At 42.3% G+C, this 14,295-nt stretch overlaps 1 protein-coding gene across 1 annotated transcript in view; it reads left to right on the top strand.

The window, feature by feature from the left end:
- The window catches only part of TNFRSF11A (TNF receptor superfamily member 11a), a 93,915-nt gene extending 80,546 nt beyond the window's left edge, over positions 1-13,369 (top strand). Inside the window, exons 7-10 of the mRNA XM_083188054.1 lie at positions 3,532-3,636; positions 7,351-7,403; positions 10,411-10,990; positions 11,971-13,369. Of these exons, the coding sequence (XP_083044180.1) occupies positions 3,532-3,636; positions 7,351-7,403; positions 10,411-10,990; positions 11,971-12,365 (1,133 nt within the window). The 3' untranslated portion in view covers positions 12,366-13,369. The remainder of the gene's footprint in view (positions 1-3,531; positions 3,637-7,350; positions 7,404-10,410; positions 10,991-11,970) is intronic.
- Positions 13,370-14,295: the final 926 nt, after the last annotated feature.

The raw sequence follows: 14,295 nt of genomic DNA, 5'->3' as shown, positions 1-14,295 counted from the left end.
GGGGGGTGCAGGGGCCCCGCGGATCGCGGGAGGGGGGGTTGCAGGGGTCCGGGTTGGGGTGCTGGCAGAGGGGGGGAGTGTGGGCAGACCTGCCGCTCACCTGGTGGCTGTGGAGTAATAGTGGATGGTGGGCCTGTACTGTAGCCCTGGCTGGGCGCGGGGGGGAGGTGATGTCAAGGGGGTGGTGGTGTGTAGAACACTGGTCTTTTCCCTAGGGGGGGCGGGTTTGTGTATCCCGCTGGGCGGGAACGTTATACACATAGAACACTGGTCTTTGCCCTAGGGGGGGGGCGGGTTTGTGTATCCCGCTGGGCAGGAACGTTATATACACAGGGGATGAGTGACAGATCTGGCTAAATATATAAGAGATATGGTTGAGAAAAGTTATATGTGCATTCAGTCCTACCCAGCTTTTGCCAACAGTCCTCGAGAGTTACCAACAGTTCATGTTTTCCTGACCACTTAGCAGGTGCCCAGGTGCACTCTTTTCTCACTGCCAAATTACAAAAGATTCACAGGTGGAGATAATTACTTCACTTGTGATCTGTGAGAAGACCCAGAAAATGTTAACTGTTGGTAGCTCTCGAGGACTGAAGTTGGCTACCCCTGCTCTAACCATTCAGTAATTCACCACACCCTATAAATTTTAGGATTTAGGATTCGCTGCACATTCGCAGGGTTCTGGAGGGCTGCAGCATCCGCTGCCAGCCCTCCCTGTCACCCTATTCAATGCAGCAGGGGCTCGCTGCCCCTGCTGGCGAATTTTATTTGCCGCAGGGGGACGGGGGACGGAGGCAGGCAGGGAGATGTAAGCCTCCCTGCCTGCCCCAGAATTTGTGTGGGAGGGCTCCCGGGATACAGGCAGCAGAGGCTGCCCCCCTGGAATGCTGGCACGGGGCAGGGGTAGGGAGCCGCTACTCTGGTCCCGCACATAACAAGCCGGGACCAGAGTGAAGTGAATATATGAATATCTAATGAGCGGCTCCCGGCCCCCTGCTGGTGAAAGTGTAAAAAAAAATAATTTACAAATAAAATAAAAATTAAATATATATTAATTTGCTTCAAGCACATGAATAAAATAGCACGCCCCTTCACAGAAAAAAAAACCCTTTATTTCAAAAGATTACTTTCCAGTTCACCTTAAAAAGATGTCGAATGCAAAATGGTGAATCATGGCAAAAATCAGGGAGAAAGCAATTCGCCATCCTAGCATTGAATACACTCTTGGCAAATCCCAGTGAAAACCCCATTGAAATACACCAGCGAATTGTAGCGAGCATGAAACGGAGAACTGGCCGGCACATGAACATTGAATAGGGTGAATCAGATTTTCACCGCAAGGAGTGAAAACAGCACGATTCGCCGAAAAAAAACCCGGAGAATCGGGAGCATTGAATACTGGCCACTGTAATTGGATGCTTTGTTTTGGATTTATGGGGCAAAACATCCACCTGCCATTTACAGTGCATCACCATTGTGCTCAGTTGGTGAACTTTCCCTGAGCACCCATAGGTGACCTGGAACATGGGAACTACTGAGTGGAAACTGTGACAGTTATTTGCAGCAGGGATTTTCAGAATTAGATTCTTAAGGGAGTGAAAAGGGGTAAAATGTTCTGCCTAGCAAACCTTTGCCCAGTTGAAACCAGGCACACTAATACCACTTTTACACCCAAATCCTGGATCCGACCCAGTATTTGGAACATGGATCCAAGCCAGATCGGACCCGGGATTTGCACCGTTTACACTGTGGTGCCTACAGGGGCGGCGCTTGGAGATGACATCATCTCCACTCGCCGGGACTGCCGATCACCCCACCAGGAACGCTGATCATTGCGCTGGGGGCAAGCCCAGCACCAAGGTAAGCTGCTGGGCTGCCCCCAGCCCCCATCCGTGAGGTAAATGGATGCCGCTCACAGACATCCATTTACCTCCTCCCTGCCTCTGCTGCTGTCTGCAGAGTACAATCTCCATGTTTACTGCAGGATGCTGCGTTCTGGAGGTTGGGCTTCCGCCATTGCTGTAAATGGGAGCTGGGTCGGATGACCCGGCATACCCATTTACACTGCCCTCTACCCAGGTCCTGCCCGTGTTCTACCCTGGTCAGGACCTGGGTAGAAGTCCCAAGTAAAGGGACACGGGTTATTTCCTTTTACACCGCCGCTGACCCAGGTCTACGAGGGAAAAACCCAGGTTTTTGCGGCAGTGTAAAAGGGGTATAATTTAGTAAAGTAATTAGGTCATTTTTAAGGATTCTTTTTTGTTTTTCAAATAAACTTTGTTTTTCTAACATCTCTTTTCTAATTTAACACTTCTATTTAGTTGCCAGCAATTAAACCATCATTAACTTCTCTTTGACCTTATTAGCTGGTGCCCAAAACTACAGCCCATGTTCAGCATGTAGTCCAACTAGGGACATTTATAAAGGTAGTTACCGTATGTAATTACACATGCATTTGATCTCCCTCATGTGAGGGAGTCTTTATGGAATATGATAACCCAGCTCGTTCCTTATGTACTTGGGTGGACCTTTGCCTTATAAGTTCTAATAGTCCATAGTTCCAACACTCATTCCTGCTAGTAACTAATTCATTGCTCCCCCAGCACAGCCTTATTCTCCCTGTTAATATGCTGATCTCTGAACTGCTGAATATGTAGCTGAAACAGAAATCTGCTCAGTTCTAAACAAAACCAGAACCCATGTTCCTATGCCAAGTACTCTGCAGCCTATTAACCTCCCACTGTTTTTTTTTAGGTATATCATGTGTCAAAAAAGTTTCGCAGAGAATACTACTGTACTTTTGGAGGTTCTTGCTTTAAAGCCAAATTATTTATAGTTGTGAGGCCTATTCATCTACCTCTAGCTACCTATCTCAGATAAATTACACACCTCACAAATTTGCCTGTGTAATAGATGTGTCCCTGTGAAAAGGATATTTTACTTGCACAGTTTACTAATGTGTCAAGCTTCCAAGATCATTAACTGCTTTTGACAAGAAATACATGTTGTAGTTTCCCAGAATGCTCTGGTAGGTGGAATGGAATGGCAGTGGTCACTAGGTTACTCTCAATGCGAATCAGTGTTCCATGTGGTCAGTCAGTATTGCAATGTTACTGTGTTTAAGGTTGTTTTCATCAGCTTCAATTTAGGTGTAAGGCTGGAATAGGCACATTATAATGCTGCTGAGCCTAATTATGAAGTACTAACTTATGCAGTATTAACAGCCCAAGTCAGACACCTCAACTCTCATTTGAAACACATTGTTACATCTTGGTGACACTGAGAGAAAGCAACACAAATAATTCCAACCTGTACAGTGGGTTGAGATCTGACACCATTCCTGCCACAATACACTATCTATTGTGTAGCATAAGTATGTAGTCAGTAATGTTAACACAGAAACACTTCCAACACACACACCAACTCTTATATTTCAGAATAGTAACATTTTTGCAGTTGTTTTGTTTTTCTATACATAAACTGTTGATTTAAATGGTTTTATCATTATTTTCTTTTTCTTTTTTTTTGCAGCGACACAGTTGATAATAATCATTATTACGTTACTCATTTTGGCATCAGTGATCATCTTCTGCATCTATTTTGTGTGTTGTATGAAGCAGTACAGTACCTGGAAAGGTAGGTGCTCTAAGTATTGGGCGCGTGACCTTAATCTTTTCGAAGTAATGAGGGACTGTTTCATTTCCTTTTCTTGATGTTGTGTAATGAAGGCCTGATTCGGTGGTAAATGCAGTTATATCCGTCCTCTCTGGCGTATGCGAAACACACACACAAAAAAAGCTCAGCTGCGCATACATCAGGAATGGAGTTTGACTTGTACAAGAAATCATATTCTTTAACACAAATGGCAAATAAAAAGGAATAAAACCTGTAAAAATTCCCAGGGGAAACATTATTAAATGATGAATGTGGTTTAGAGTCTGTAGGTGCAAGGAGTGCAGCTGCTATGGGGTCCAGAGCTGAAGGGGGCCCATCTTTACTGTCTAAGTAATATGTTTTACATACATTTATCAGTTGCTAAATAGGGGGCCCTTACCAACATTTGCTATGGGGCCTATGAATATCTAGTTACACCCCTGTTAGATGCTTTAAGAAAGTGAAGTTCTACAAATGGATAGGTTGCTTACTCTAGTTTTTTATCTTTAATTGATCAGAATTGTCCATGCTCTGTCATTTGTTAGTGAATTCCATTCAGATGCATGACATTTGTAGTGTTGACTGTTGATTTAAAAAAAAAGTTTACCCAGTCCATTCATTCTTTTGAAATGAATGAGTAAAGCTCTGTAATATATCAGTTTTAAAAGCAAGCATCGCCCCCTTCATCTTATACTGTATTCTGTATTATTACATACCTCCCAAGTGTCACGATTTCAGCGGGACAGTCCCGATTTTCGGGTCCTGTCCCGCTGTCTCACCCGCGGCCGGCATTGTCCCGCTGCGGGGGGTGGCAGTTGGGAGCCCCCCCAAGCTGATTAAATAGACGCTGTGCGCATGCGCATAGCGTCTATTCGCGGCCGGAAATGGGGTTGCGTCTAATTTGCATAAGCCGCACCCTCATTTGCATAGGCCCTGTCCCCGTTTCGGGCACGTGCGTGCGGCTTCGCCGTGCGAGTGTCCCTATTCCAGCAGCCAAGAAGTTGGGAGGTATGTTATTATGTAACCTCAGCTAAAGACCATGAGACCCATTAATCAGCACAGAGCTAGGGGAAAGAGGTACAACAACAGTTTGTTGTACTCCTTCCTGTCTCGCCCTAGAATAATGCAGCTTGATCTTGGGCAGTGACATATTTATCACCACAGTTATCAATAAAACCAAAACAGTAGAAATAAGTAAACATACGTAGAATTTTATCATTGATTTTAATGAAATAAACCACTCTCCAAAAGCCCCAATTGTCAATTTATTATATATAAAATAAGTTATTTTTTAATCTTTCATAATACACTGAAAGAAAAATGCATTGTTAGAGGGGAGGACACACTATGAAGAGTTTTGGGGAGTGGGTGCCTTTTCATACAGTATATGTATTTTTTACCAGTACATGTACAGTATTATTAATTCCCGTGGGTGTAAACACCATTGACATAACTGTGCTATTAAAATAAAGTAGAATTTCATGTAAAGAAAAAAATTCAATTCCACTAACTAGTTTTGAAGCAAAAAAAAATAGGGTTTATTCGAAGGAATAACGTCTTTTTTTTAATCTCGTCAACTATGTTACTATGTTAATTTCAGGTGTCTGAAACCAATGGGCAAATGTTTATTGACTCCATAGTTATTTTCTAAATGAATATTTAAGAGGTTCCCCATGCTTTATACTGTAACTTAACACCAAGACACCAGCGATTGCAATGATTTTGTTATGTCTGGTATTTATTGTTTTCTTTGGAGAGATGGTAAAAATATATCTGGTGATTTACTGTTTAGGTTGATTTGCCTGTAATAAGGGGCTAATTCAGCAGGGATCATTCTTGCGAAAATTTGCAGTGGACTGCGAGGCGAAAGCCGCCACCCAGGCAGAAAAAGAAGGCGCCGCTTTGGTAACTTGCAAGAGAAATGAGAATTGATTGCTAATCATGATCCATTCGCAAATCCATAGGTGTAGGAAGTGTGAGGCTTCCACTAATCTGAGACTGAGACAGGCTAGAAGAGATCAGCCCAGACCCTCTTCAAAAATGCCTGGGCATGCCGGTTTTTTTTTTCAGATACACCTAGAAATTTGCAGGTTGCCACCCCCAAATGCCATCTTCCTGTCAGTCAGACTCCATTGCATTTATGATACATAGGCATTTTCAGTCACCAATTCCCCTTGCGCATGCATGATGTGTTTGTTACGCATGCACAGTTCGATAATCACTCAATATGCAAATACTCTGATTAGCGATTCATGCTGAACTAGGCCCTAAATTGGGTAATTAGCAATTTGGGCAGTACATTTTCCCCCTATGCCTGCATGTATTAACCCTTACTAATGATACAAATGTACCTGTTGTTACCTGTTTGTAGAGTCTGAGGTAAATTGATTCAATTAAATAACCTTTACCCTATACAGTTATTAGAGGTTAAAATGGGCTAACCTGCTAATTCCATGTAAATCAATGGGATTTCCCACACGTGTTAACCCCCGATAGTGACTTTTCCCAAATAGGGTATTCCCCGCTGATTGAATCTTCCAACATGGCTGAGTGAGCAGATAGTGTCATACAAATCACCTGCAATAAGGATAAAGCTGATGTATATGTGTGCTGATAGTGGGGTGTGCTATGACTGCCCGACAATCGGGATCCCGACAGTCAGTATACCGACACTGGAATCCCAACTGCCGGTGCTCTGTCAGGGGGACGAGCGCAAAGAAGCCCCTTGCAGGCTCGCTGCGCTCACCACGATGTGGGCTTGGTGGCTCGCCACAGGTTCTATTCTCCCTCTATGGGGGTCATGCACCCCCACGAGGGAGAATAGCCCCTGTCAGTTGGGATCCCCCCTGTCGGAGCACCGGCAGTCGGGATCCCGAGTGTCATCTGGCACCCCTGATAGTGATGGGGATTATTTTCAGAAGCAGATGTACACAGAGGCAACTGTATGAATGTGGTTCACTCTGAATACACGTCAAGTTCCGCATTTAGGGGTTATTCAGAGTTATTGACATTATTGAAAATCGCAGATAGCCTGGTAACCACATTTTAAGTTTTTATGGGGCAGTGACACAGGGTGGCGGGAACAGGATGCAGCGTTTATGTGAGCAGTCTGGAAAACACAGGCATGTCCGTTCTGCTTCGGGAGAGGTCCATGGCTTTATGACCCAAAACATGGCTGGCCTGTGCTTCGCTGTGTGCATTTTTGCAGGGAGGGACCCGGCAGGCCCTGTGCTTAATGTTCCCTCCTGTAGACTACCGCCGGAGGTTGCAATTTTGCAAAACGGCAACCAGCTCTGAGTGAGGCCCTTAGTTTTGAGCATGCAATGGTAATGCATGTGTGGCTGTCTGGCACGAAGCCCTGAACCAGCTCCTCTGTATGAGTATATTTCTAGTTAGTGGGATTTTTCCCCCTAGTAATATACCAGATAAATCGCTTTACCAAAATATTGGTTTCATTTGATCTATTGTATTGTATTGTATTGTATTGGTTAGATTTTTTATGATGTACTTTGTAAAGGAAGCCTAATATCGACAAAGTTTTCATGTTGAACTCCCATCATACTTTTACATCTCCAGAAAAGTCTGCTTGAATGGTGGAACATAGATGATTGTCAAACTCCTTTGATTGCATCAATGACTGCACATAAAAATAATTATAACTCTTTGATAACTTCCACTATTTCTTGCTTGTTACAGAGGCGGCACAGGATTGGGTGCATGGAAAATGTGACCAGTTACATAAATCTAAGGTAAGATATGTTTGTGCAGCTACTGTTGTTATGAGTCCCAGAGGGCTACTAATAATAATAATACCGGTACTTGTTTAGTTTCATGGCGGCCGATATATCGATATGTCCTTGATCAAAATACTCAAAGATACATTAACAATCTTTGCATGTTGGCGAAGGTATGCACTGTGAGGTCATGGCTGGCTCCCATTGGACCAACTGTTAACACATGGATATCATTGACTAACGAGGTTATTAAACATGAAAAATCTGTTCACATCTCCAGACAAGTGGAGGGGAAATTTGCTAAGATTTGGGATAGGTGGCTTTCATCTCCCTTTATGCAACAACCTACACCCGACGTTTGATATGTAAAAATTGGTGTCGTATCATTTAGATTCACAAATCGTAAAACACAGATACACTACTGTATACCAATGTAGTGTCCTGAATCGTGTGTCCCAGACAAGAAGATACTTATTTGTACTAGATATTATTTATAAAACAGAGTCATTACACGTGATTGTTAAACGTATTTGTATACTTTATTGAATGTATGACCATACATGTAATTCATGCAGCACAAAATGTCATGGCAGGAATGTTGTCTGCGATATACATTTATTTCATGCTTTTCTTTATGTTGTGTTTGTAAACAAAATACAATGAAAATTTCAATAAAAATTATTGAATAAAAGAAAAAAAAAGAGTTGACCTAAATGCTTGCAGCCGTGTTGGTAAGTACTGAAGCGGAAATATCCCTGATCACTATATTGCTAAAAACCTTATACAGTATTAATCCAATTTAGAGTGAATGGTGTAAGTTGCAGTTGCATTGGCGTTTCATTATCGGAAATGGCATCGTATAACAACCCAATTTCTGCCCAAATTCACTTAAAAGTGCTCACATCCCTATGGGACTGCAGGCAGTATTGTGCGAATTCCGGCTGCCGCAAAGTGAGGCAAAGAGGAGTTATTCTAGATGAGATCGTTAATATGAATGTTGTTTAATTATTTTTTTATTGTATTTTTTTTCATGCAATCAGTGTACAATATATTTTTAAGAAATATTTCCTAGGATATAATGGTTAACTGATCTATAGTTGCTCCCCTTTTAGTGTCTAAAATCACCACAAGTTTTGTAAAAATATTTGGTTTAGAAATACAGTTTTGCATGCATTAAAATGATTATTCATTATTATTATTTTTTAGAATTAAGTTTTTTTGTGCCTGGAATTTGCTATTTTTGTCACAAAGGGCCTTATTCTGGTTGGTGCTGTCCTTTCCGAATTCTTTTGGAGGGCGCTTTTTAGCCGTCTGCGTAGGCAACGCAATGCGCATGTGCCACGCATGGTCTCCGTACTCGTTCTCAGTAATACCGTCCAGAAATGTGCACCGAATCGACGCGGGAAATATGGGCGTAATATGGGCGTCATTTGGCCCTACACAAGGGCGTGGTTTCAAAGTGGGAAACACTGGGCGTAAATCTGGGCGTACACGAGGGAGTGCACGAACTGTGGTAGGCGTGCATTTGGACAAGACACCCACTGCAAACGAACCAACACCCCTGAAATATGAGGTCTTCATAAGCAAGTTTCACTTTGCGCTAGGCATTCGGTTCGCCCAATTAGTACGCCCGCACCTGAAGCACTGTCAGCTGAACACAATACAATCCACTCCTCTACTCATTAGAGATTAATTACACTCTTTTCATAGCTTCAATTGGAAGCATTGCTGGCTAAATGGCCCATTACTAAATACACAAATATATGCTGCAAACACGACTGCATTGTTGCTATTTTACACAAATTTACACTGCAAGCAATGGACAGAAATTGGTAACACTAATATAAATGTACATGTCACTTTTACATTCAGCGATAACAGCACACATTTGGGGGTAAAATTAAAATTTATTACATTAGAAAAAAACATAATACACACACACTGTGATTATAACTGTAGGTAAGTTTGCTTTATTATGTGTTAGTAATAATTAACACATTGTAGAATATTGCATTTGACGTGCAATTATTATATAATATGCATACATAAAACATAGGTAAAGGGGCAACAATGAATGAATAGCACTTCACATGATGTAAGGGTTAATCTAAAGTGGTAGTAATGTGTTAGTATCAATTAGGAAATAATTGATTACAATTAAAAACAATCCCTTTTTTATGAGGTTGCCTAATTGCATGTGTGTCATGTGGCAGATGTATGAGTTCCGATTAGAGTCGTGAGGTTTGCGTAAATTCACCGCAACGGTGCGTACGGGCAGCTTCCCGTCCGTTCGGACGCTGTAAGACCGTGCAGAATCTTTGTTTTCCCACCGCACACGCACGGTTTGGATGTAGTCTGAAAACACACCCTCTGCTTAGAGAGTGAGTCCGACCGAATGCGGAGGACCTGTGGGCGTTTGTTCTTACAATGTCCGCACAGCGTGGCATTCGGTCAGCTCCGAAAGAATTCGGAACGGACCGCTCCAACCAGAATAAGGCCCAAAGTGCGGGAGGCGCCGCACTCACTCGTGGATGCGCGAACTTCTAATTGAATTAACCCGATAGAATTGGATAGGGTGCGGAACACTGCATTTGGGGTAAGGTAAAAGAGTAGTCCTTGTCTGACGTATCCAAGCTTGGATGCAGCCAGCAGCAGATCCTTGTTGTCCCCCAAATTCAGGCAGCATGTCCATTGGTAGGGATGCATTACTGCAGTGGATTCTCCTGCAGTACACTGACTCTATCCTCTTCACCAGACTCCATGACTCTTCGTCTTCAGTGCAGAAGGTGCTCCCAAATACACTTCAACCACATCTGTGATACATGTCCCCAAAGTCATATCTGCTGTGTCTATTTAATATGACCACCAATATGTGGTGGATAAACAGACGTAAAATGCTGTATGTTTTCCTGACACATGGTTCCTGTTGATAATAATGGTATTACACATAACATGACTAATACATCTGACTACGTCATTCCGCACTACTGATCATTTTGTACCATTTATCTTTTTATTTCAGAAACAATCTCCATACAATGAACCAATTAAGTCTGATACAAATGACACAGCTTACATCAAAATATCAAATTTGCCCATAGAGGAAATCGACTACCCTCTTTATTCACATAATTTAAAGGAATCAGAGATTCACCGAGGTAGAATGGTGCCGACCGAAGATGAATATATGGATCAGAGACGATCATCTGATGCTGAGAATGGAAGCATGGTGGGAGGCATGGACTCCTGCTTAGACATAGAGGTTGGCTCTCTAGGAACTTTCCCTGGCTTGTCGGATACTAGCTCAGAAAGATTGTTGTCTCCCTCACAGGAGGAGGGGGTCAGTATTCCACTGTCTACACACCATCATTGTGGTCAGTCTGCTAAAGCCATTCCTAGGAAATGGACTGAGGAAAACTATTCTAATCCAGACCCTATGGACAACTTATGTGGTCACTGTGCCTCTCAGCACACATTCCAGCAATTCTCACAGGAAGACAGCAATGGTGAAGAGGAGCCATGTTTCCAGTTCCCTAACAGCCAGTACACAAGGAGCAATGCTGGCAGCAGCCCTACTACGGACACACCACCACCTCTGACAGGTGAGACACAGCAGAAAGTATTCTGATACTTAAAATACCCAATACTCACTATTTTTAGTTTACCATGGCTAAACAAACAGACAATTTGAGTAATGGGGCCTACACACAAAGCGATATGGGGAGATGAGCGTTCTGGGCGATGCTAGATTGCTCAGAATTCCCAGATTGCTCAGCACGCAGTGCGATGTGTCACTGAGCGATCTGTCAGGGCCAGTGTTCTCCGTGAGAACCCTGACAATTAACTAGATTTATCTAGATTTATCATCTTTTGCAAAACAACCACTTAATGGGGAGTGGCTACAGTGCTGAGCTTTCCCATATATAGACAAAGGGTCTAATTCTAAGTTGTGAGTAAAACAAAGAAAATGGGTAACTTTCAACATGGAGCAACTAGGACACGTCCCTCCCAAAAGTAAATGTCACACTACATCTGCCCCAGCAGCAGTGCTATATGGTTGCACAAGGTGCAAAGTTACTTGCTCTGAATGCTATTTGTTTTCCTGTGGACTGATGAACATCGTTTTTAGAGACGGTTTGTAACGCTATCCAGCTTAAAGCAAGTGTACAACTACAGTCGTCAGAGATCTGCTTTGTTTTAGGCACGAGTCACATTAGATAATGGAAGTGTTTCTGTTTGGTTTGCAAAAGCAAACTCCTTCTTTAATGGACAAAACCATGTGCACTGCAGGTGGGGCAGATGTAACATGTTCAAAGTGAGATCTATCTTGCAGTGTAAAAATAAAGCAGCCAGTATTTTCCCTACACAGAAACAAAATAACTCACCCAAATGTAATTCTCTCTGCACATGTTATATCTGCCCCACCTGCAGTGCACATGGTTTTGTCCATTTGAGAAGGAATTTGCCTTTGCGAGTGAACCAGAATAAGGGCCTAGGTTTCTTGCTAGTGTATGTAACATACTGCAATATTATTTGCTTGTGACAAATTGCAATAATAATAAATCTGCTTTTCTTATGACAGGAAATGTGACAGGGAATAACAACACAACGGTTATCTCAAGCGCCCCAGTAATGAACATTAAAACAGATGTTGTCGTAGTGTACTATAACGCTGGCCCCCAGGATGCACACACGGCACCTAAAAAAGAAGAAAGCATGAGGAGGCCAATGCAAGAAGAGAGCCAAAGCCGCTGTGACAGCTTTGTAGGAAACACACAGTCTAACCGATATACGGATATTCCCAGCTGCTCAACATCAGATACAGACAGCAAAACAGCTGCAGATCATATAAGAGACTCAAACAGCCCAGTCACTTTCAGTCAGGAACATTGTGATATTTTGTTCTGTCAAAATACAGGCTTTCTGCCTGTGCAAGAGGAAGGAAAGCCTGAATATTATCACACAGAGATTGTATAAAGCTGTGAGGTGATGTTACTGTAGGATACTGCACCTTGTGTATCTACCACTTTCAGAGCCAGGAGAGCTGCCTGACCTGGGCACTAAAGTCATGATGGAAATCATTTGCATAACATTTACATATCTGACATCTGCGGTCTTTGTTGTTGAAATTCCAATATGTCAGTTATTTAATTACAATCTCTGCATTTTAAAGGGGAACATTTACATTAAATAATGATCAATTAACATTTTTTAAATGTATAAAGTTAAGGTGGGCACACAATAGAACGATATCTTGATGATTTGTCATATTGGAACAACAAGCACACCTACTGCGTACGCAGAATTGTGCGCCTCCACGGATGACGTACGATATCCTTAGGTTGAATGTGCTGGAGGTCAGTATCACAATATTGTGTGTACGGCTGTGTATATTAATGGTGGACGGAACTACATATTCTGTCATTTTTTCTAGTGTGTACAGGCAATCTTTGAGTGAGGGGGGCAAAGGGAAATAGTAACGTCCATCATACTAATTTGTAATTAGATATATTTTCACATTGTAATTTATTGAATTGCAATTTTATATATATATATATATATATATATATATATATATATATATTAGTTTTATTGTAATATTTTGTGGTGACATTTTCACTTATTGCATTACCTGTGGATAGATTGTAGTGAGAGGCAAAGCCTCTTCATAGACTGCAGCAATAACAGCAGCCATCGGTTAGAGAAAAGGCTGGCTGCAATAGCACAGTAGCGGCTGGGTGCAATAGCACAGGAGAGGCTGGGTGCAATAGCACAGGAGAGGCTGGCTGCAATAGCACAGTAGCGGCTGGGTGCAATAGCACAGTAGCGGCTGGGTGCAATAGCACAGGAGAGGCTGGCTGCAATAGCACAGTAGTTGCTGGGTGCAATAGTAAAGTGGAAAGGCATTATAACAAAACAATATTTTTATACAGTAATTATATTTAAATGTATACAACATATTATAAATTGTTTAACTCGTATATCATTTGATTTGCTTTATATATTGGGGCATTCGTCTTGGAAGCATCATTTTCCATTTGCAACTCCCATCTGTAGCATGTAAGGGGCCGCCTAGCACAGGGCAATGCTGCCCATCAGGCCCTCCCTTTGATTCGATTGCAAAGTTTTTCAATTGCATTGCTGTCTGTGAAGTCCTGGCTTGCTAAGTCCTGGCTAGTCAGGCGGTGGGCCGCCATCTTTTGGGTCACAGTGGCTGCATGTGAATTCACGCTGCTGCTGAGGCCCACCCCACAAATGGCTTGAACAATTCCTGCATTGCCCGGGCCACACTCCCGCAACCCTGAGTTGACGCTCAAGCAAAGCCACATCACCACGCCTCCTTGTGGTCCCTTAGATGCCAGGTCGCCGCCCCTGTCATCCCTTAGACTGCGGTTGCATTTTCCCACATGCAACCGCAATTTAGGAGGTCAAGCATGCACGCTCCAGCGTATGTATATGCAGTGATTATCATAAATCGACGAATAGTGATTTTTTAAATCATCTACATTTGAAACTAGGCCCATTATACTTTTTTTAAGGCTATAAAGCAGGTGTGGCCTCACTGGAGCATAACTATTTGCAGGAGTCTATAGTCAAACTAATTATTCATTCAAATGAGACATGTACTGCTTATCATATAGGATATTCTATCCATATTCATTCCACAGATCAGCACGTAATGAATAACATGTTATATTTTCCACCATGCTATTTCCATGCTACCTTACCTTAATCCTTTGAGTGCCAACATTGCTGTGATCCACTGTTGTTGTTTTATTTTTCATTTTTTTATAAATGCTTACAAATACAGCAAAGTCAATTAATTGAAGTTCTTTAAATATGGTACCCAAAAAAGAACAGTCGCTGTGAGTGGCGTTGGCATTTTTAATGGATATTTTGAATATCT

The sequence above is a fragment of the Crinia signifera genome, chromosome 5 (genome assembly GCF_055691185.1).
Source record: "Crinia signifera chromosome 5, ASM5569118v1, whole genome shotgun sequence".
NCBI lineage: Eukaryota > Metazoa > Chordata > Amphibia > Anura > Myobatrachidae > Crinia > Crinia signifera.
Note: the sequence above shows the minus strand (reverse complement) of the source record. Positions and strands in the feature narration are given on the sequence as shown.